The 24,240-nt window shown below is 35.3% G+C and overlaps 1 protein-coding gene across 7 annotated transcripts in view; it reads left to right on the top strand.

Moving 5' to 3' along the window:
• Positions 1-24,240, top strand: part of EPS15 (epidermal growth factor receptor pathway substrate 15) — a 149,967-nt gene that overhangs the window by 84,453 nt on the left and 41,274 nt on the right. For all 7 annotated transcript variants that reach the window (XM_079154246.1, XM_079154249.1, XM_079154247.1 and 4 more), the window contains 3 exons: positions 6,792-6,864; positions 19,867-20,028; positions 20,431-20,628. In XM_079154246.1, coding sequence (XP_079010372.1) covers positions 6,792-6,864; positions 19,867-20,028; positions 20,431-20,628 — 433 coding nt within the window. The remainder of the gene's footprint in view (positions 1-6,791; positions 6,865-19,866; positions 20,029-20,430; positions 20,629-24,240) is intronic.

Here is a 24,240-nt window from a genome sequence, read left to right as displayed (position 1 = left end):
TTATTGCCTTTCTAGCAATTGTCATCAGCTTTATGAGCAGAAAGAGCCTCTGCTTTCTCTTTTCCCTGACAAATCAGAAGAGAAAGAAAAGCACTGTTGCTAAGTAATGCTATTCAGAGTTTAAAAAAAAAAAAAAAAAAAAAAATCATGGCCCAGAAATCTTTAGGAACTAAGTATTTCCTGTTATGGAAAGACTATGTGTCTTTACCTAGTGCTGAAGTTCTTTTATAATCTTACCCCAATCTACCATTCCAACTTTATTTACCACACATGAACCTTATATCCCAGATAAATAAATTTGTCTATTTAGAATTTTCTGGCCTCTGTTGGCTGTTTTTAAATTTTTTTTAGTTGTACATGGACACAATACCTTTATTTTTATGTGGTGCTGAGAATCAAACCCAGTGCCTCACATGTGCTAGGCAAGTACTCTACCACTGAGCAACCCCAGCCCTTTCTTTTCTTTTTTCATTTATTTTTCATTGTGGTAAAATACAAAGGAAAAACACAAGGGACTCCTGTCCCAGAGGCTGTGATTCTGTATATTTATATCTTGTATGTCCACTAACATAGACTTACTGGATTTTATGTTTGCCCATGTATTTACTTTTATTGGAGATCGTTGTATCTTCATGTGGCTCTAAGTTTACTATCTAATACCATTACATTTAAACCTGAAGGACTCCTATTAGCATTCCTTGTAGAATAGGCCTAGTAGTAATGAATTCCCTTAGCTTTCATCTGGGAATGTTTAAATTTCTTACTTTTGAAAGACAGTTTTGTGAGGCATAGGACAAATGACAGCTTTTTGTTTTTTCCTTTTAGCACTTTATACATGTCATCGTACTGCCTTCTGGCCTTTAAGGTTTCTATGTATATTTCAAGGACCACTGGTATAAGGAGAAGTAAACAGATTGCTTCTTTCTTGCTGCTTTCAAGAGTCTGTCTTTCAGCAGTTTGATTATAATGTATCTCAGTGTGAGTTTCTAGGTTATGCTACTTAGAGTTCATATGTCAAATTGAAGTTTTCTTCTTAGTCTGCTGTTTGGCTGACATTTTCTGTGGTTTCTTGTATAAGCTCTTCATACAAGGAAGCATTTTCCCAATCTTCTCTAAGACAAGTCAGGTTTCCATAATCTGTTCCTACAACACCTTACACTTTCCTATTAGCAACTGGAATACTGCATTGTAAGTATTTCTTTATGTTCTTCTCAACTTTACATATCAACACTGAATTAAGAGCTTGAAGTCTGGTACCTATCCCGTTATTTTTATAGCACAGTCACAATTATGTAATAGGTTTTCAAGTTGCATAGCGGGATATGGATCTGTTGTGTATTTTCTCTTTCGTTTTTCATACCAATTCCATGTTTGATATGAAAAGTAGATAGTAGTTTATAGATGGAGAAAACTAGGGCTTAATAAGAATCTGCTACTGTTTAACTTTTTATTTAGCATATACTATTTACTAGATGTGTTGGCAAAAATTATTCCTTTCTGGAACTGTGAGAAACATCAGTTTTATTATACCTCTTTGAAGAGAAGAAAACTGAGACTTAAAAAAGATGAATTAATGTCCCTAACTGGACAGAGTTGGTTTAGGCAAAAGGGAGAATTTAATGACTACATGTAATTGGAAGCATAAGGGTGTAGGTGGAAGGTGAGTTAGGATCCATAGAATCAGAACCAGTAGAATGTGTAGAGAGGGGGTGGGGAGAAAATTATTTTAAGGAATTTGTTCATGTGGTTGTGAGAGCTGGTAATTTTTAAAATCTGTACAGCAGGCCAGCAGGCTGTAGACCCATGGAAGAATTTATATTACAGCTTGAGTCTGCAGAGGCAATCTGGGGACAGAATTCCCTCTTCCTTCAGGGACCTCTTTAAGGCCTTCATCTGATTGGATGAGGGCCACCTACATTATGGAGGATAATCTGCTTTACTCTGAGTCTGCTGATTTAATATTATCACCTAAAAAGTACTTGCATAGCAACATCTTGGCTATCGTTTGCCCATGTGTCTGGCACTGTGGCTGACCTAAGTTTACACATAAAGTTAACTATTGCAAGTGACAGGAACCAGGGCCTAAACCTTGCCAAGACTCACTCACTCCCTAGTTTCTATAATTTATTATTAGTAGTAATAGTAGCAGTAGTAGATATCATATTGGCAATAGTACTTTTTTATTTTAGTGTCAAATAAAAGCATCCTAGATAAAGATTCTGATGGTCTTGTCTTTATTCACAGACCCATTCTTAATTGCTATAATTATGAGGTAAGGTACCGTGACTGGTTAAGTATGAATCAGGAACTAATCCCTGGTCAGTCCTTGCTTGGCTAGATAAAGTCTACAAAAAGATAGCATCTTCTGTTTGAACCATATGGACAAAAAAAATATCAGATGAAGGAGAAAGAAGAGCAGTCTCTAGAAGGATTGCCAGACCCGAGAAGGGAGGCCCAGCCAGAACCAATGACTATTTCTAGTAATTTAAGATAATCTGTGATGGAATCAGTAATTTAATTCTGGACTATTTTCCCTCAAATCCCATGCTTTGAAAACCATATAATGAGTTTGTAAAGTAGAGAATAATTGGATTATTTTAAATATTTAGACAAGATTTTAAGGCAGAGATTTTAGTGATAACACTATATTCCATAACTATGTTAGGTTAGTGTTTTCTAACCATTAAGAACTTTTTACATATTTTAAAATTTCTCCGGGGCTGGGGTTGTGCATCAGTGGGTAGAGTGCTTGCCTAGCATGTGTGAGGCATGGGGTTCAATACTCAGCACCATATATAAATAAATCAATAAAGTAAAGGCCCATCTACAACTAAGAAAATATTCTTAAATAAATAAATAAAAATTACTCTACCAACATTAAGGTTCTAAGTAACTGGGCTTGGTGGTTCATGTATATTATTCTAGCAACTTGGGAGGCTAAAGCAGGAGAATCACAAATTCAAGGCCAACCTGGCAACCTAGTAAGACCTGGTCTCAAAATGAAAAATAAAAAGAGCTGGGGGTGTAGCTCAGTGTTAAAGCATCCTTGAGTTCAATCCCCAGTAACTGGGGGAAAAAAAATTCTAAGTATTGTTGATATTTGGGCTAAAAGCTGTTTTTTTCCCTAAATTATATAACATTTTCTACATTTCACCTTCCAATCCTGAGGTGATAGAGATATAAGCATTTACATATGGAAAAGAAGCCTAAGGCTCTGAAAGGTTAAGTGATCAGAGTCAGAAAAAGTGTTTCACACAGAGCCAAATTAGAATCTGGTCTGTGGGGGGTTTTTGCTCATTTCATTGCTCTTCATAAGATCCAGATGTCTTACTGATGTCTACATGGAAATAGTGTGCTTTGCTTTGTTTGCTTGTAAAAGCTACTTAATAATAAGCATTTTTAGGGTTAAATGTGCTCCAAAAGAATTTTTACAAATAGGACTCAGGATTGTAAAATATAGCTTCATAAGTTTTTATAGCTTTCTAGTTTCCAATGGTTTTCTAGTTTCATTTTCTGGTTAGAAATACTTCTTTTCAGAAAAAAAACTAAACTCTCTGCCTGCGAAGAACTTTGAAGGTGATTTAATTCTGTCTCTATGATGACATTGGACTAGCATCAGAGTTAAGACAGATGGCTAACTCCCTTCTCCCCCTAAATAGAACCTGCGAAAATGGAAGTGAATTGCATGGACTCGAGGTTTTTCAGCCTGTCCTTGTGAGCCACTTTTGACTACTTCATATTAGATCTATGTAGTTATGAACCTCACGCTTCTGAAAGCCTACCTTGGACTTTGTTTTCCTTAATGGTTCAGATACCAGGGTTCATGGAATCATATCTGTCAGTCTTTGAAACACTGGGAAACTCTGTCCCTGGCTCTCTCTACAACTTTGGTTCTTTTGGATTCCTCAGGATGTACAAGCATCTTGAGTTAATAGGGGTAAAAAAAAATAATCTAAAGTAGAGGACAATTAGGATCGTTTCTTTTCCCTTTTCAGACAGTTTCTAAGATGGAGGCAGTGGCTTTTCCTGTCATGACATCCCAGATGAGTGGTGGTTTGGGCAAAATGCTCACTCATCTACTTGTGAAATATATCTTACGTTAGACATATTGATGGGCTCCTTGGGAATCTGCATATAAAGATTACCCCTTCTTACTGTGGCACAGATCCTTGAAAGGCGAATTAAGGTTTTAAATTACTGATGTTCAACAGAATGGTTTGTATTGATTTATACCTACATCACCTTTAGGAAAATATACATATTGTTATGGCCAAGCATCTTTTGTGCATATAAATGTACATTTAGATGTTTTTACTTGTCTGAAATGAGAGGATAGTTATAGAAATTAAGAGCTATCGCATGGCAATAGAGTAACAAGTTGGCATTTCTGAAATCATAAGAAAATCGTTCAGTTATCAGTGTGGTTTATAGGGCAAGTTTTTAGTTGTAATTTTTTAATAGAAAATGATATAATTGGACATTTAATTTTTAAAGTTTTCTCTAGCAGTGTATATTATAGTACTTTGTTTTGATTATAAAAGGAATTAATATGAGAATGGAATTTTGCTAGATATTAATTTTATTGCTGTACTAAGAAGCTTCCCATATTTTATTTAGTTGGAAAGATCTTCAGAATATGTGTGGGGACATCATCACAGCTTGTTTCCTGCCCCATACACTTCAAGTTATAAAGAGAAATTTGTACTCTTTAGGCTTCCTCCATTTTACACAAACATAGACCTTGTTTGCTAGACCTTGTTAGAGCTGAGTCCTTTGTGATATTTTCTTTTTCATCAAGAGAGCGTTCTTCCTTTGCTTTGCTGTTCTTCTGCCTGGCTACTTAAAGTCAGCTCACTGCCTCTTGCAGCCCTGTTTTCCTGCATGCACACTCGATTTTTGATTTTGAGCAGACACTGTGTGTAACAGGAGTTAAACAGCAGAGCAGAAAGAATTGAACAGACACTGTCAGGAGCAGGATTTAAGAGCAGAAAGAACTGAAATGAGCACATCCACATTTATATTGGTATGGGTAGTACTGATGTATGATACTATGTAATGTTTTCTATTTTTGTTTATCTACTGTTTGAAATGGAGCTGAAGTGATATTGACCTTGTGTGGAATGCCTCTGAGGATTAGAGGTGGGGGTGAGGGCTAGATTTTCATGTGACTTATTTCTGACATACTGCAGCAGGACTGAAAACACTCATCTGCTCACATAAGGAGGAAAGAAAAAAAATTCCACGATTGAGCTTGCAGAATTTGTGTGGTATTTTCAGAATTTCTTCTCTTGTATCTTTCTATTTTTCAATTTTACCTAATTTGATAAGGGTTGGAGGTGGGAGATGGCCTTTGTATAATAAGTAGATTAAGGAATGGAAGGAACGGGCTGCAACGATGATTCGAATGGTGAGGGACTGTTTAAAATCTCCACGACATCACGACCCACATTGTGACCCGTCTGACAAACGGTTAGTGAGCTCCTTGGCCATGTCAAGCCTTTAAAAGTAACAATATACAAATAGCTTTATTTGTGTGTTTTTTTCCTTCCATACAAATTTTAAGATCATTGTGCCTACATATTCAAATGATTTTTGTCTACATTTTAAAGTATCACCTGAAAAAGGTGAGAATGTAAATGAAACCTGTCCTTTAAGTATCTCCTTTGGTAGAATTTTCTCACTTTCCTTTATGCCAAAGCTCAGTGAAGCCTGAGCTTACATTTGAGTTATGTCTGGAATGGAAACTGAAATATAGTTATGATCTCTGAGGAGAAACTCTGCAGTACTAATCTGGAGAACTTCTTAAATCCTATCTTCCCCTCTCCATGTTGCCTTCTTTTATTCTCACTCCACCCCAAACATGTATTGCTGCAGAATTCTCTATGGGATGGGCTTTTTTCTCATTTTGTAGAAAAGAAAGGAATGGGACCTGTGGTGGGAGGAGGAAGATTTTGATAAACATGGGCAGTTAAAATGTGTTACATTAAAGAAATAGCTTCATTTTGTAATTCTGAATCTAAGGTCACTTGAAATTCATCATAGGAACATAGCTTCTAACAAAACATAAAAATTCATAGAGAATGATATTTCACAGTAAAAATAGAGCCCATTATGTTTGATTTGAGAAGTAGAAGAGATAAATGCTACTGTGATTCTTTTTTTATGTAGTACACATTATTTTATATATTTGATCAACTGGGTTTGATAGGTGGTTCCAAAATAGCTTTTTAAAACAGATGTGATATTTGATAGAGCAGATTACCTGGTATTAACAATCTTCTACGTTTGTTCTGTGTTGTTGCGTTCTAAAATTGATGCTCACCAGTGATTTAAGGGGAGATTAACACTTCAGCAAATGCCTTTTTTCTTAATATTGTTCACTGTTTCTGTTAGCCATTTTCATTTTATTTGACAGTGATAATTAAGGGTTAAGCTTACAGAGCTGATGCAACTCCTCCTTTTCTTCACCAGCCATTTTCATTGGACAGTATTTCCATAGCAACAGTGAGATCAGTGGAACCTGAGTGTTTCATTGATTATTTTTCTCTTTTTCCTTTTTTAATCTATTCTCTTTTCACCACATTTTAGTGAGGAAGCGATTTTTTAAAATAAACATCTATATTGATTTCTATTCCATAAATAATTAAGAGGGTAGAAAAATCTGCCCTTCGTTTACAAATTGAATGTTTCACTATGTATTTAAAAAGCGATTCAGGATTAGGAGGATGGATAACCATACCAGCTGTAGCTGATGTTCTCAAATATTCTTGCATTGTTTGCTGGTCTTCTAGGGAAAAGAATAATGTGGAACAGGACCTTAAGGAGAAAGAAGATACTATTAAACAGAGGAAAAGTGAGGTTCAGGTGAGTGAACTTTGAAATTCACTATTCCATTTCTGATAAAGAAATATTAATTTTAAGTGTATAAGGTCATTTACTATTTGATAGATATGGTAGTAGGTCTAGAGAATATCTATTATTTGTACAATATAAGTCTGTCTTCTGTAAAATGATTGTTCTTGCTTTGAATTCTGGCCTTTAAATATTATAGTACAATGAGAAAGCAAAATTTTTCAGTGAAGATGCATTTATTCTAGTTTTGAAAGTATTTTTAAATTATATTTGCCTGCATAGTATACCATTAAAGATAACTTTGGATGACTTTTGTTATGAATATTATTATACCGGTAAAATTAAATGAGCGAGATTATCATCTCATCATCATGAAAAACAAGATTGCTTTTTCATGCATATGAGATTGTGTTAACTAGGAGACCTACTATTTTCAGAGACTGTTTCTCATAATTCTGCTTGGGCAGGAAATGATACAGAACAATTTAACATTTTATGTATTCCTTAGTAGCTAGGATATCTTAACTTTGGCATAATGAGACTTAATTCATTTTCACTAAGGTCCTTGTTAAGTAGCTTCGTTTTACAAATAGAAAATAAAACCTGTTTATATTTGGGAAGTGATATAAAATGGGGTGTTTCGAACATTAAAAACCTAAAAATTGAGCAGTGTTTCATTTACAGCAGTAAACAATTCACGTGACCATGTTATTGGGGTACCATTTCCTGAATGCTGCACTAGCACATACAGGAGAAGCTGCAAGTAAAAACTTCATGGATGGGCATTTCTTAGTGTGCTGCTTGTGTGTTGATCCCCTGCTTATAATAATACTTCTAAATAGGCAAAACTCTAAATTGTTTTGTTTTGATGTAGTACATTCATTAGGGATTGTCTGTCAAGTGGATTATGCTAGGGTGGGGAGAATGATTTACTGAAGGATTGAGGAAGAAGCTAGAGAGATTCCTTGGTAGTTGATTCTCTGATTGGATGACTGCATTTATTCTGTATACTGGAATTTTCTTAAAAGCAGTGCCAAAGTAAATATATCATCACCAATGTATTTCTCTATCTGGTAGTGAGATTAAATGTAGGAGGATTAGGTGCTTGAATTACATTGTTTATGTACAGTTTTTAAGTTTCTTTAAAAATGCTCTAGTCATGACTTTAAGCAGTTATTGTTGAAAATAGTTTTTGAGAATGGAAGATAAAAATCTATAAAAAATTTCTTGGTCTGAAGAAGTAGACGTAGTTTCTTATATATTGGACAGCTTCTAAATTTAGCCAGTTACTCTTTCAAAGTGCATAGGTTCTTGTGATAAACAGTATTTTGTTACTCAAGTACATCTACCCATTGTTTTTTCCCTATTGCATCTTTTGAGCATGGGGATTTAAATAACCAGATTAGAAGAGCACTAAATTGCCCATTGTTCCTTTCAGGCTAAATGGGTTATCCTTAAATATTTTGTTATCATTGTGGAAGTTTTGTTATCAGAATTTCTCTGTGATTTGCTTGTTCTTAGTGGCAGTAGTAAGGTGTATGTTTAACCTTAAGCTTTGTGAATTCCAAAGTACGTGATTGACACAGAAAATCCACATTGTTCAATTTTTCTGTGTACGGTCCTATAAGTACAAGGAACATGCTTAGTATAGACAGTAGTAACAGTTGAACATAAGTTCTTTGGAAAGAAATGCTGGATTAATTAAAGCTTTGGGTTAGTAGATTCATTACTCATTTTACCTCAATAGAAATATTTGTTTTCAATGGTAATGAGACACTAGAGTAAGAATGACAGTAATTGACTTACTTAAACACAACTCTGTGCTTTAGTAGTCATTTCCAATTTTGTGAAGCACAAGACAACTTGCCAAAAATGGTATAATAGATTTCATTACCTATTAAATCAACTCTGATATGCCTGTTGATAATGAAGCATGGACTCAGAATAAAATGGATAATTAAAATCTGTAAGAAATTCGACAAAAGGTAATTTACTAGCATTATTAATAAATAGCAGAATCTAAAAAGGTATATTTCACAGCTTCTTTCTGATCCCCACTTTCTATTGGAAGTGCTAATGAGAAATGCCAAAATGAAGACATCAGGGAAAGAAAAATAAGGGAATTTTGGCCTATCACTATCTGCTTAATACAAATTTTAGTTTTTCTGGATGTTCTTGCTTTTTTACTTATTACTAAAGCCTCAAATAATGACTACTTGAGCTCACATCTCAAACACAGAAACCAAAGTTTCAAAACCAAAATTGAGTTTTTTGTTAGTTTGTTTATTGTTTTTGTTTTTATTTGGTGCTAGGGATTGAACCCAGGATCTTTTGACTAGTCAACAAATATTTAGGGATTCACTCTTCTTTAGTTTTTCATAAAGGTTTGTAGTAACAAGTTGGTAACAAACTTGAATTTAGTTCCTAGTTCTGCCACTTCCTAGGTTTTGATCCTAAATAAATAATTTAACCACTATAAGCTTTAGTTTTCTCTTCTGTATCAAACATTTCAGAGGTGATACAAGAATAAATGTTCTGTTTAGTTTTATTATTCCATATCATACAGTTACCTCTGTACACCCACCTTTCAACACCAAGGTCTTGTTTTCTGACTTCTAACCTCATATAGGACGCTCTGCACATAGGACTTCACAATTTGTATTTATACCCTTATTTAGCTATTGCTGCCACTTTAGCTACCACCTGTTTTTCTCTAATTTCTTTGTGTGGCCATTTTTTCCCCTTCCTGTTCTTTCACCAACCCTTACAATCTGCCATTCATCTGTTTCACTGTGCTTTAATTTTTCTGCCAGAACCAGCAATCTTAAGACCAAACATGTTGGTCCTTACTGTGTTAAGGACCAAGAACTACTTTTTTGACTTGTATGCTTCTAAGTACCATCCTACCTCTCTTTGCTTCTACTGCCTTTGTCAGGGTCAGATGGATAGACTGACTCTGTATGTTTGTATATCTTCCCCTCCTTAATGTCAGGTGCCAGTCCCACATCTCCAGTTAACCATTTTATATTTATCATTTTAGAGTCAATATATCTAAAATGAATCTTTATCTTGTTGAAAAAAAATAGCTTCAAGTTTGAACTTTATTATTTTTATCAGTGCTGCTCTATTTCATTGCCACCACCCTTTTCACCTAACATCTATAAATTCAGTCAGATCACAAGTGCTCATTCTGACCTCTCTTTTCTTCCTAATCCAATTTTAGTATCATGACTCTGAGATATAAAAATCTTTATTGCTGCCCACTACCACTGTTAATGATGGTGGATTGTCATACATTGCACATATATTTGAGGTAGAAGAAAAGATGAAATACAAACCCTTCTTAATACTAGTCATGTTTTGATCATCTGATGCTGAACACATGTGCCACGTACGTTTTTCCTTCTTATTCCCACTTACACCTTGTGTTGTTATCCCCTACTTATGTGAATTCCACCCAGGCCTTAAAGTTCAGCTCAATTTGGACCACTTGTATTAAACTTTCCTTTCTCTGGCTCTTTTATCTATATTAGTTTTTCCTGTATTTTCCCAGAGTAGTGTGTATCTATTTTATGGCATATGCTCTTCGTTCCCTAATAGTGCTGGCTTGGTGTGTATGTATATAGATTCCAGTATCCTACATTATGAGTTCGTTGTGCTTAAAAATTGTGCCTTGTATCATCTCTTCTACTATATTTGGTAATATATTGTTAGATGGAGATTGACTGATTGATTGATTGATAAATTGATTTTGGCATCAGGAATTGAACTCAGGGTACTTTACTACGAAGCTACATCCCCAGCCTTTTTTTGTTTTTTATTTTAAGACAGGGTCTTGCTTAGTTGCTTAGGCTCTACCTAAATTGCTGAGGATGGCTTTGAACTTGTGATCCTCTGCCTTAGCCTCCTGAGTTGCTGGGATTACAAGTCTGCACCACCATGCCTGGCTATATGGAAGTAAATTTAAGGAAGCAATAGAAATGAATAAACTTTGATTTTGTGTGTGAAACTAAAAACAGGAAAAGACACATCCAGAAGCCACAGGCAGGGCTGGGGTCGTAGCTCAGTGGTAGAGGGCTTGCCTGGCATGTGTGAGGCACTGGGTTCAGTTCTCAGCACCACATATAAATAAATGAATAAAATAAAGGTCTGTCAACAACTTTAAAAAATATTAAAAAAAAAAAAAAAAAAGAAAAGAAAGAAAAAGAAAACAGAAGCCACAGGCAGAAAGGATTGGAAGCTTAGTAGGTGTCATTGAGTCAGACTTCTTCATGTTGTTCATACTAAACTCATGTAAAAGAAGCTCCCAATTATTTGTACTTCATCAGTTAAGAGTAACTCTGAGTAATTGCCCATATTGTTTTCATTTTAACTCAGTTGGTTTTTTCCTCAGAGGAAGAGGGATGATTTATTTTAGTTAGAAATATAATTAGATATGTGATCTCAACATTCTTTTCCTGGAAATAATGCTCTTTAGAACACTCTGGAAAGCAGATGATTGGGAAATAGAGGCAGTCTGTTAATGGGGTTTTCTAGCACTTACCCCCATTTAATAGGCTTCCTTTCTTGAACATCTTGCTCCATAGTTGATCACCTTTTATTTTAAGAATAATTCTGGGGCTGGGGATATAGCTCGGTTGGTAGAGTGCTTGCCTTGGAAGCACAAGACCCTGAGTTCAAATCCCCAGCACCACACACACACACACACACACACACACACACCAAAAAAAAAAAAAAAGCAATAATTCTCTAACTGCTCTTTTGAGTATACCTAATAATGTTCCTGATTATTTCTCATTTTGGGTTAGTCTATAGAGGGTTTTTTTAAAAAAACAAATAAATAACACCACTTGTGAGATTACTAAAATCCCTCTTGTTCTCTTTAATAATTCTTCTGATATATTACTGTAAGAATTATGTTTGTATATATGGTTTGCTTTCTTTTAAGCAAGTGTTTTATTCATAAAGTAGTACCCTTTTGTTTATTTTCACACTGTATTTTGTATGAAACACACAAACACATTAATGTTGTTAATATTTCATAGGTTGAATTCTTTTCTATTTTTGGCACTTGGGATTGAACCCAGGGGCACTTAACCACTGAGCCACATCCCTCGCCCTTTTTTATATTTTGTTTAGAGGCAGGTCTCACTGAGTTGCTGTCTCAGATCTCAAGCTGCTGGGATTACAGGCATGCACCACCACACCCACCTTATAGGTTGAATTCTTACGTTGCTTCTAAGTTATACATCTGGCTTGGGTTACTAAAATGAATTATTTTACTCTTCGATGTATCTAATAGCACTTCATGAGTTGTGGAAGAAAGGGGATGAATTTGTCATTTTCAGTAACTTAAGTGATTTCTAGGAAACAGAACATTTTTTCTTGAAATTACTTTTTAAATAAAGCCAAGATTCCCAGCTCAAGTATCCTTCATTCATGAATGAAGAATCTTGGATGTGGCTTACTTTGGTATTGTTCTAAGACAATTTAGGCACCGTATTACACTAATCTTGTTCACTTTATCCTTACCCATTCTCTAATTGTTGCTATCCTCCTTTTTTTTTTTTTTTTTTTTTTTGATAGCTCTGGAAGGCAGGTAGAGCATGATCAAGGAAGATAAAGTATCTGCAGGTGTCTTCAGTCATTCACTTGAACAGATGATATTTGAAAGTGCTGATGAATTCATGCACTGACCCAGGAGAGGTTTTTCCCAAATGACCACCTTAAGATTAAGAGAAAATTATCCAGGTTCAGTAGAAGGTACTGTTTGCCAGAACCTGCCACTGCCCTAGTTGAGAGTGTGGCAGGAGGTGGGTGAGGGGGCAAACATCAGTTTCCTGTATTTAGTCTCAGGATAAACAAAATAAGAGTCACATGTATCTGGATACTGATAATGATATGGAATTTGCATTGTGATGGTGGTCACAAATTTGCAATGAAATTTGATTCTTAGTCCTGTTAGCATATGTATTTGCAACTGTTCATTTTGACTTTTTGCAGTTTAATCACTTTAAATCTACTTCTCGAACATGAAGATCCTCTTGTTGATCTTAGAATTTTTTTAAAATTTTTATTGTAAACAAATGGGATACATGTTTCTCTGTTTATACATGGAGTACATACCATTTGTGTAATCATAAATTTACATAGGGTAATGTTTGATTCATTCTGTTATTTTTCCCTTCCTCCCACCCCTTTTCCCTCTATACAGTCCTTCCTTCCTCCATTCTTGCCCCCCTCTCTAACCCTAACCCTAACACTAACACTAACCCCTCCCACCCCCCATTATGTGTCATCATCCGCTTATCAGCGAGATCATTCGTCCTTTGGTTTTTTGAGATTGGCTTATCTTACTTAGCATGATATTCTCCAATTTCATCTGTTTGATGTTAGAATTTTTATAGAAGGTATTTTTCATTTTAGAAATAAACATGAAGAAATACTAATTATAATTAATTTTAATATGGACATCTATCCAGCTCTAAGTATTTCACTGTTGTGAGGTGTTTTCTCAGTAACCTTTTCCTTAAGGTCTGTACTTTTGTGTTACCTTGTGGATTCTTACTACAGCTAAGAAATGAGAAAAGGCAATAAGGCTGGGAAATACGAGTGATTGTGCTTTCTCTTTAGAAGAGAAAGGACAAGGATGAGTAAATATACTGGGTTATTCATTCTTTTTTCCTGTTATATAAGTATGTCTTCTGAGGTTATTATGTTTAAATGGCTCACCAAAAAATATTGTTTTAAAAGATGTGGTTCAGTTTATTAAAGGAAACAGCATTAATCCTATTATTGGTAATTATAACATAAAAATTCAGTTGCATCAGAAAATTTTTATATTGATCTGAAACCACCAGAGATGTCATACTTAAAAAAAAGCAAACTTGATATTTTCTGATCATAACATGGGAATATAGTAAACATGTAAAATACAGAAAAGTATATGAAAGAAAAAAGAGAGCCTTTCTAGAGAGAACCATTGTTAACATTTTGCTCTATTTTCTGTGAGCAGACATAAATGATTTTATTTATTATCGTAATACTATATATACCTTTCTATTCAGCTTTTAAAAGTTATTACTATGTCCTGGACATTTTCTTATATCTTATGACCCTCTTAAGATCCATTGTATTGGGGTTGGGCTTCTGGCTCAGTGGTAGAGCACTTGCCTAGCATGTGTGAGGCACTGGGTTCAGTCCTCAGCACCACATAAAAATAAACAAAATAAAGGTATTGTGTTTATCTACAACTAAAAAACAATATTTAAAAAAACAGATCTATTGTATTTTTCTTCATCGGATTTTCAATAAAAGATAATCAAAATTACATGTGATTATGAAGACTAGATATTATTAGAGATGTGAAGTCCTAGATTTTTTATTTGGGAATGAGGCAGGATGGGAAATTAGACTACAATACTTTCTGGTGGGGATAGGTAACATAGTTTTACCACTCCCACCTCTGAACTTTTTTTTTTTCTTCTGTGTGTGTGTGTGTGTGTGTGTGTGTGTGTGTGCGCGTGTGCATGTGCACAGTTTTTGGAGGCACTGCAATACCTGATCAGTGTGTGGAGTAGATGGAGCAAGCACCTATTCCATCTCCTATTTCCAAAAACTTATTTAATATATTTAATGTAATTGTTGTTGGATAGAGGATATATCAGATATTAAACAGATTAAACATAGGAACAGATATTACACTGGACCTTAGCCAAAAGACTGAGAGGTAGCCGGGTGCAGTGGCGCACACCTGTAATCCCAGCAGCTCGAGAGCCTGAGACAGGAGGATCGCAAGTTCAAAGCCAGCCTCAGCAAAAGCAAGGTGCTAAGCAACTCAGTGAGACCCTGTCTCTATAAAATACAAAATAGGGCTGGGGGTGTGGCTTAGTGGTCAAGTGCCCCTGAGTTCAATCCCTGGTAAACCCTCCCCCGCCAAAAAAAAGGCCGAGAGGTGATCTGAGTGTTTTTAATTAAAGGGAAGGAGAAACATCTTTTTTCCCCAGGACTTTAAAAAAGTCTTTGGGGTGGGGACAGTATATTACAATATATAAACTATTTAAATATTTTATAAACAAAGTAAGGAATGTTACAATGGGTTCTATTTCCAAACTAATAAAATTACTTTAGGTGACAGTTTAAAAATATTTTATGACTTAATTATAAATTTTTTTCAAACCAAATAATTTAGAGGCTACAGTTGGCCCTCTGTCCACAAGTTCAACATCTACCAATTAAACCAACCACAGATTGAAATATTTAAAAAATTGTATATGTACTGAACATGTACACACATTTTTTTTCTTATCATTATTCCCTAATCAATACTGTGAAACAACTGTTGACCTGGTGTTTATGTCATACAGTCATATCTCAGAGATATGGTGGTTTCAGTTACAGTCCACCACAATAAAGTGAGTATCACAATCAAATGAATCACATGAAGCTTTTGATTTCCTGGGGCATATAAAAATTGTATTTACAATATACTATAGTCTATTGAATGCACAGTCGCATTATATCTAAAAAACAATGTACATATCCTAGTTTTAGAATATTGGTAAAAATGTTCATGATCATCTGAGTCTTCAGCAAGTCATCTTTTTGTTGGTGTTGGATCTTGTCTTGATGTTGATGACTGCTGACTGATCAGGGTGGTGGTACCTGAAGGCTGGCATGGCTGTGGCATTTTCATAAAACAGTAATGAAGTTTGCTGCATGGATTGATTCTTCCTCTCATGAAAGATTTCTTGGTAGCTTGTGACACTGTTTGATAGCATTTTACCCAGAGCATCTTTAAAAATTGGAGTCAGGAGACTGAGATTGTAGCCCAGTGGTAGAGCACTTGCCTGGCACATGTGAGGCACTGGGTTTCATCCTCAGCATCACATAAATATAAATAAATAGAATAAAGGTATTGTGTCCATCCACAACTAAAAAAACTTTTAAGAAGTTGACCTCAGTTCTCTCGAACCCCACCACTGCTTTGTCAACTAAGTTTATGTAATATTCCAAGTTCTTTGTTATCATTTCAGCAGTGTTTACAGCAGTTTCACCAAGAGGAAAACATCTTTTTTGGCTCATCCGTAAGCCCAACATTGTGGATGAACATTAAATTTTATGTGATTGTGGCAGTTGAGTCACATCTTCAGACTCCATTTATAATTCTAGCTCTCTTGTATCTTCTACCACATCTACAGTTACTTCTTCTACTGCTTTCATCTACCTCAGTAAAATTAAAAGGGCTTAGGAATGTAACTCAGTGGTAAAGCACCCTTGGGGTCAATCCCAGTATCAAATAAAAAATGTCAGTTCTTTTGGTGCTTTACCACTCAGCTACATCCTCAACCCTTTTTCTTTTTGATTTTGAGACAGGTTCTCACTAAGTTGCTGAGGCTGCTCTTGAACATGTGATCCTCTTGTCTCAGCCTCTAGAGTTTTTGAGATAACAGGCATGTGTCACCATGCCCGGCAAGAATTGACATCTTTAAAACCAGGTGTGGTGGCACAGTCTTGTAATCTCAGCAGCTGGGGAGAATGAGACAGGGAGATTGTGATTTCAAACCCATCCTCAGCAACTTAGCGAGGCCCCAAGGCTCTGTCTCTAAATAAAATATAAAAAAGGGGCTGGGGATGTTGCTCAGTGGTTAAGCATCCTTGGGTTCAATTCCTAGTGCCAAAAAAAAGAATTGATTTCTTTAACATATCTTTCATTATTCACTAAACATTTATGGAGTACTTTTTGTGTACTAGGAACTGAGAGTACAGCAGTGAATAACACAAATATTCCTGCTTACTTATATTTTAGTAGGAGATAGACTGTAAGATAATAATTATGTATTTTTATTCTCAAAAACTGGAAACAGTAAATGTCAGCTGAGTATCCATTGTATGATAGGATACTACTCAGCAATAAAAAGGGAAAAAAGGAATAAGCTCCTTACATGTGCAACACCACATATGAATCTATAAAATGTTATACTGAATATAAAAAGCCAGATACAGTAGGTTGCATATATGATTTTATTTATGTGTATGTGAAATTTCTATAAAATGCAAAACTATGGCAACAAAAGGTAAATTATTAATTGCCTGGAGCATGAAATGGGAGTGGGGATTAACTGCAAAGTCTCTGAAGAAACGTGGAGTGATGAATTGCTCTAAAGATGAATTATGATGATTGCTGCACAAATGCATTAATTTATTAAACTTACTAAAGTGGCCACTTAAAATGTGCAACTTTTATGTTATATAAACTGTTGTAAAGCTGTTTAAAATAATTATATGCCAAGGTTGAAAACATTATGTTAAAATGAAAGAAGCCAGGGCCAGGTGCAGTGGTGCATGCCTGTAATCCCAGCAACTCAGGAGACTGAGGCAGGAGAATTGCAAGTTCAAGACAGCAAATTACTGAGGCCCTGACTCAAAAAATAAAAAGGACTGGGGATTTGGCTCAGTGGTAAAGCACCTCTGGGTTCAATACCCTGTACCAAAAAAAAAAAGAAAGAAAAAGAAAAGAAAGAAGCCAGTCACAAAGAAACACATTTTATGATTCCATTTTTGTAAGCTGTCTGGAGTAGACAGTTCCATAGAAATAAAAAGTACATTGATTGTTTCCGAGGGCAGAGGAGTTTGATGGGGGTGTCATGTGACAGGGACGCAGATCAGGAGGGGATTGGGGGTGACTTGCGAATGGGTACAGGATTTCTTTTTTATGGTGATGAAAGTGTTCCAAAATGGCTGGAGGTGAAGATTGCACAACTTCCTGAATATACTAAAAACTATTGACTTCTGTACTTCAAATAAATGAATTGTATGATGTGTGAATTACCTCAATAAATATATTAAATATATTTAATGCACTATAGAAAATAAATAAAATATGTTGTATTTGAGGTATCATTAGGGCAGGGAGGTGGATGTGCTGGTGGTCAGGAACACCTCACTGAGAAGGCAACAGTTGAGCAAAGCCCTCAAAGAGATGAGCAGCTGGAAACCTAGGGGATGAAGTTTCTAAGAACGGATAATCAGTGAAGGTCCTGAGATGAGTGAGTAACTGGTATGTCTGAGGAACAGCAAAGATGTCAGTGTGACTGAAATAGACTGAGCAAGGAGGTAGGGAATGTTGGAAATGACATTGGGAGAGGAGATCATATAGGGCCTTTGTATATAGACTACATATAGACTTTGGTTTTTGTAGGGGGTGAGATGGGGAGTCAGTGTAAGGTTTTGAGTAGAAAAATGACATGATTTGACATCTTTTTAATTTTTTGCTTCTTGGTTTCATTTATCTATCTGTCTTTTACTGGAGATTGAACCCAGGGTCTCTGCACATGCTAGGAAAGTGCTCTACCACTCCCAACTCTTTTTTTGTGCGTATGTGAGAGTTAGCTTTATTTGAACATGGGGACAACCAAGCCTGAACGGACATCCTACAGAGAGAAGACAGGGTCAGGAGTCTGAGGCAAGAAACTAGACTAGAAGAGTGACCACACTAGAGCCGAGAGGCCCTGGGTTTCACCCTCGTACACCAGACAGTGAGCTGAAACCTGGACAACAAATCTCACCCACAGCCACAGCCTTTTTAAAATTTTGAATCAGGTACTAGCTCATTTCCCCAAACTGGTCTCAAGCTTGCAATCCTCCTCCTTAGCCTCCAAGTTGTTTGGATTACAGATGTGAATACCACCCCAGCTGTTTCATTTTTTTAAAAAATATTTTTAATTTTAGTTGACATGTAGTAATTGGACATATTTTTAGGGTACAGTGTGACATTTCAAATACCTTTATACAATGTAAAATGACCCGGTTAGGGTAATTGACTTATCACCTCAGACATGTCATTTCTTTGTGTGGGAACATTTAAAATCCTAATAGCTAGTTTGAAATATTCAATGATTGTTGTCAACCATAGTTATCCTACTGTACTATAGAATGTGAAAAGTTATTCCTCCTATGCAGCTGCACCTTGTTGTCTATTCTTTCCCCCCTCCATTTTCCCCATATCTTCCCAGGCTATGGTAACCATTACTCTATTCTCTACTTCTGTGCAACCACCTTTTTCACTTCCACATAGAAGCCTGAGAGTGTATGATGTTTAACATAGGTTTTTAATAGTGGTCGATGTGCTGAAAATAACACAGAAAGGTGACATGAATGGAAGCAGGGTTATCAGCTGGAAGACAGCAGTCCAGGAGAAAGATAAAAGTAGCTTGCATTGCCATTAAGGGGGGAAAGAAAACCAAAAAGCAATCCATTTGTGAATATATTTTGAAGGAAGCAGCAACAGGATTTGCTGACGTATTGGAGATGAGAGGTGAGATAAAGGTAAGAGTCAAAGAAGATGCCATGTTTTCTTGACTACAGAAATTGACTAGAGAGGGCGAAATACTGAAGTTAAAGCGGATTTAGGAGGAAGTGCCAGGAGTTCTATTTTCAACATGTTAGAGAAGCCATAGCTGTCCCAGGACAGTTTTTTTTTTTCTTTCTTTTTTTTTTTTTTTTTGTTGTTGTTGTTTTGTTTTTGCAGTCCTGGGAATCAAATCCAGAGCCTCACACATGATACCACTGAACTACATCCCCAGCTCTGAAGGATAGATTTGAGTAAGGCATATTGGATAGCTAAATCTGGAATCTAGGGAAGAGGTTCTCAAATAAAAATTGTATATAAAGCCAGGAGTGGAGGCAGACATCTGTAATCCCAGAGACTGGGGAGGCAGAGGCAGGAAGATCACAAATTCAAGGCCAACCTCAGGAAGTTAACAAGGCCCTAAGGACTTAGTGAGACTATCTCAAAATAAAAAATAAAAATGACTGGAGATGTGTCTCAGTGGTTAATCATTCCTGGGTGCAATCCCTGGTATGGGGGGGGGTCGGGGAGGAGGTTGTATATAAAAATATGAGCCCTCTAGTCTTCCAACACAATGATGAGTTTATTTTCTCCTAAGTTGGATTTAAAAATTAATTTAAACTTTCCCTGTCCCCAAAGAGCATATGTATTTTCTTATATTTCAGGATCTTCAAGATGAAGTTCAAAGGGAAAATGTTAATCTTCAAAAACTACAAGCTCAGAAGCAGCAAGTACAGGAACTCCTTGATGAACTGGATGAGCAGAAAGCCCAGCTGGAGGAGCAACTCAAGGAAGTCAGAAAGAAATGTGCTGAGGAGGCCCAGCTGGTAATGTCTGGCTATTTATTGCTGCCTGCATCTGTACCTGACTTTCTTCTCCTGCTTAAGATGAAAACATTTTCTACTTTTGTTGTTGTTCTCGTTAAGTGGCAACCTAGTCAGCAGTTGGCACATGAGGGAAAAGGAGTAAGGTTCATGAGAGATTACAAGCTCTCTTTTAGAAGAACACTACTGTAAAAGGGCAAAGTTTTCCCAAATTCTTTTGGGAAATATAGTATCTCTACCTTCAGCTCGCCTGTATCCTTTCCCTAGTTCCCCTTTTTTACCAAAACCATACATCAAAAAACATCAAAATAGTAAACTAAAGAAATAAATGTATTGCATTATAGAACATTTTAATGACATCTCTTCTTTAATTCCCCTTTCTTCTCTTTCATCTCCATATTATAGATCTCTTCTCTGAAAGCAGAAATAACTAATCAGGAATCCCAGATCTCCACTTACGAAGAAGAATTGGCCAAAGCTAGAGAAGAGCTGAGCCGCCTACAACAAGAAACAGCAGAATTAGAGGAGAGTGTGGAGTCAGGGAAGGCTCAGCTGGAACCTCTTCAACAGCACCTACAAGATTCACAGCAGGAGATCAGTTCAGTAAGTCTTATAAAGCAATAAATATGCCCACTTGAACTGGCAGCTATTCTCTTAGTCAGCAATACTTTCTAACGTCAGCTCCTCCTCTCTCTGCCTAGTTTATTGTCCATTTTTTGGTCATTAATTCAAGCAGGTTTCTTTTCACTTATGCATTAGAATTATGCATCTTGTATATCTGTTCACTGGAGCAGTGGGTAGCAGTGTGGGCTTTGTAGTGAGATGGTCTAGGTGTTCAGGGCATATTTGATCAGTGACTTACAGTAAATTTAGAGTTGTAAGACTCATACTTCTATTTTAGAACATTTCTATCTCTCTCAAAGATTCCTCATACCTATTTTCAGTCAGTCTCCACTCTTACCCTCCGGTAACCATTAATCTGCTTCTTGCCTCTGTAAATATGTTTTATTGTGTATAAATTTTATCTCAATGAAATAATTTTCTTTAATTAAAAAAAAAAACTCAAGGAAGAAAACTGTTTTAAAGAATATTCATTCATCTAGTAGCATTCCCACTAGGATAACTATTTTGGGTTATCCATTTATTAAGGACCAGCCTACACTGAGACCACAACTGCCACTTACTAGATAAATCACCTTGGTAACAGATTCTTTGTCTTTAAAATTTTAGAATTAACAGAACCCTAACTTCTTAGGGCTAATGTGAAGATTAATGAGGCAAAACCTGTGGAATATTTTAGCACGGTGTTTTACAAATAATAACTTAGTGTCGTGTCATTCTAATTTTAAAATCCGTTTTTCTCATTTGGAAAACTTTATTTTAAATTAAAAAACTATTTTCTTCTGTAGATAAATTTGGGATTTTGTGGTTGGTCCCATGTATAGAACCTTTCCTTTTTCATTTCTAGGCTTCACTACATGGAGGATAACACTTTTTATGAAATAATAGTAAGATGGTTACATAGGAACATAGAATTTATGTAATATCTTTCTTTGATTTTGAACTTGAACAAGCTAAGACCAAAGAAATTATGGTTACATAGCCTTTAAAGGAGCCACATTCATCCAGGTCCTCCAGTAGTCTTAATTATTAAGTATAATGAATTCCTACTTTCTATGATTCCTTCCTTCCTCTTATCTGAAAGATAAGCTTTTGATGGAATTTTTTCCTGCCTATTTGTTTATATGTTGATCTCCTGTAGTAGACTTTCCTATTTGGTCTAGGAGCTTAGACGTTTTTGTTTTTTTGTTTTCTTTTGTTTTTTAATCTATCACTTAGCACAGTTCTTATCCCAGTGGAAGTTCTCAGTAAAAAGATAATCCAAAATAAAGAGTTACTCTGGTGGTAATGCTACCAGATGAATGGATATTCTTAACATAGTTTTTGAGTTTTTTTTTTTTAAACTGTTTTATTGAGAATTTACATATCATATAATTCTCAGGTTTTTTAATTTATGCATTTATTTATTTTTATTAGACTTCATTTTTAGGGCAATTTTAGGTTACAGCAATATAGAGAGGAAGACACAGAGGTTTCCCAACCTCCTCAAAATGAGAGCCTCCCCCGCTGTTCTTGGTGTTGTCCATTGTATGAGTACAACATAAATAATGTGACAAATACAGAATGACATATATCTACCATTGTGGTATCTTATCTAGTTTTCACTACTCTGAAAATCTATGCTCCACCAATTCACCCCTTTTTTGAATAGTTAAAAATTATTTTCACTTTTTTCTACCATTTTGTATTACTTTTGAATTCCCAGGTTTTTAAGAAAACTTTTTTAGTTGTAGATGGACACAATATGTTTATTTTATTTATTTATTTATCTATCTATCTATCTATCTATCTATCTATCTATCTATCTATCTATCTATATGTGCAACCCAGTGCCTCACATGTGCAAGGCAAGTGCTCCACTGCTAAGCTAACAACTCCAGTCCTAATTCTCAGTTTTTAATAAGTGATTCTCAGTAAATTTTGAGTTGTGCAAGCATCACAATCCAGCCTTGGAACATTTCTTTCATTCTCAAAAGAGCCCTCATTTCACTTTCTTGTCAGTCTCCAGTCTTAATTTTTAGCTTTCTGCCTCTTACAGATTTGTCATTTTTGGATATTTCATATAGATGCAGTCAAACATATGTAATCTTTCTCAAGTGATTTTTTTTACAGCATATTTTTGAGATTCATCTGTTGTTGTAGAATGTATATATTATGATATGTCATTAACTTTTCATTTTATTGCTGAAGGAATTCCATTATATATTTAGAAAGTTATTTATTTAATATCCCAATTAATGAACATTTGGGTTCTTTCTGCTTCTTGGCTGTTATAAATAATGTTGCTGTGAACATTCATCTACACATCTTTGTGTAGGTGATTTCATTTCTCTTGGGTGTGGAATAGTTGGTCATATTGCAAAGTTATGTTTTACTTTTTTAAGTTACCAAACTGTTTTCCAAAGAAGCTGTACCATTTTATGTAGCTACCAGCAATATATGAGGGTTCCAGTTTCTTTACATTGTCATCAATACATTATACTCCTTCGAATAGTGGTATCTCAGTGTGTCTAACTTGAAGTTCCCTGATGAGAAATTATCACTTGTCATTTATTGACTGCCTTTTTGTGTACTTATCAGCCATTTGTTTATTTTCTTAGATGAAATGTCTATTCATGTCTTTTGCTCATTTTAAAAACTGGATTGTCTGACTCTTGTTATTATATGAGTTTTCTAACATATTCTGGATATAATTCCTTTATCAGATAAATGATTTACAAATAATTTCTCCCAATCTTTGACTTGTCTTTTCGTTTTCCTTTCTTTGACCTTTTTAGAAAGGGTGCTTCTTTCAAAGGAAGGAACATAAACAAGTAAAGAAGATATTATAAATCATTATTGAGAAAATAAAGCAATGTTTGTGAACCATACAAAAGAAAACCTAATTTTGGCCAAGATTCTATTAATTGTCTCAGGCTAACCATAAGGATTCTGTTCTAAATAGAATTGTTTGATAAGCAGGTATTTCTTCTCACTGCTTCATCTATATGATGGGTTTAATTTTAGTGTCATGGTTTTAAAGTTGTAGTGGAGCATGAAATTGATATAATGATCATGATAAAAAAAGTTTTTTTAATGAAATGCTGGGCTGAGGGTGTAACGTGGTAGAAAGCTTGCCTGGCATGCATGAGGCATGGTGCGTTAATCAGGAGAAGTATATCTTCATGAAACTTGTTTCACTACTGTATGTGTGTATATATATGTGAGGGTATGTATGACTATATATCTACACACATTATATAAATGCATGTGTCTGTGTTATATATGTGTATGTCTTTATGTATACATATATACACAGAGAGACAAATTCAAATATATACCCATACCTTTACTGGATTAGGATGTGTAATTGATTTCTTTCTGTGGGTTAAAGTGAAAATAAAAAATTTATAAGTCACTGTTCTATTATTGTATAAAGGGTATATGCTGTATTTTATAAATATGTAGTATTTTGGGATTGTTTAAACTCAAAATACAGTGTGATTTGGTACATTATACACACACACACATGCCCATTGCTTAAATTTATAAAGCACAATACTAATGTTCATTCAGTAAATGTATTAAACACTTATAGTGTACATCATTATGGTT

The sequence above is a fragment of the Sciurus vulgaris genome (genome assembly GCF_902686455.1).
Source record: "Sciurus vulgaris genome assembly, chromosome: 1".
Taxonomy (NCBI): domain Eukaryota; kingdom Metazoa; phylum Chordata; class Mammalia; order Rodentia; family Sciuridae; genus Sciurus; species Sciurus vulgaris.
This window is presented reverse-complemented; position numbering and strand designations above follow the sequence as displayed.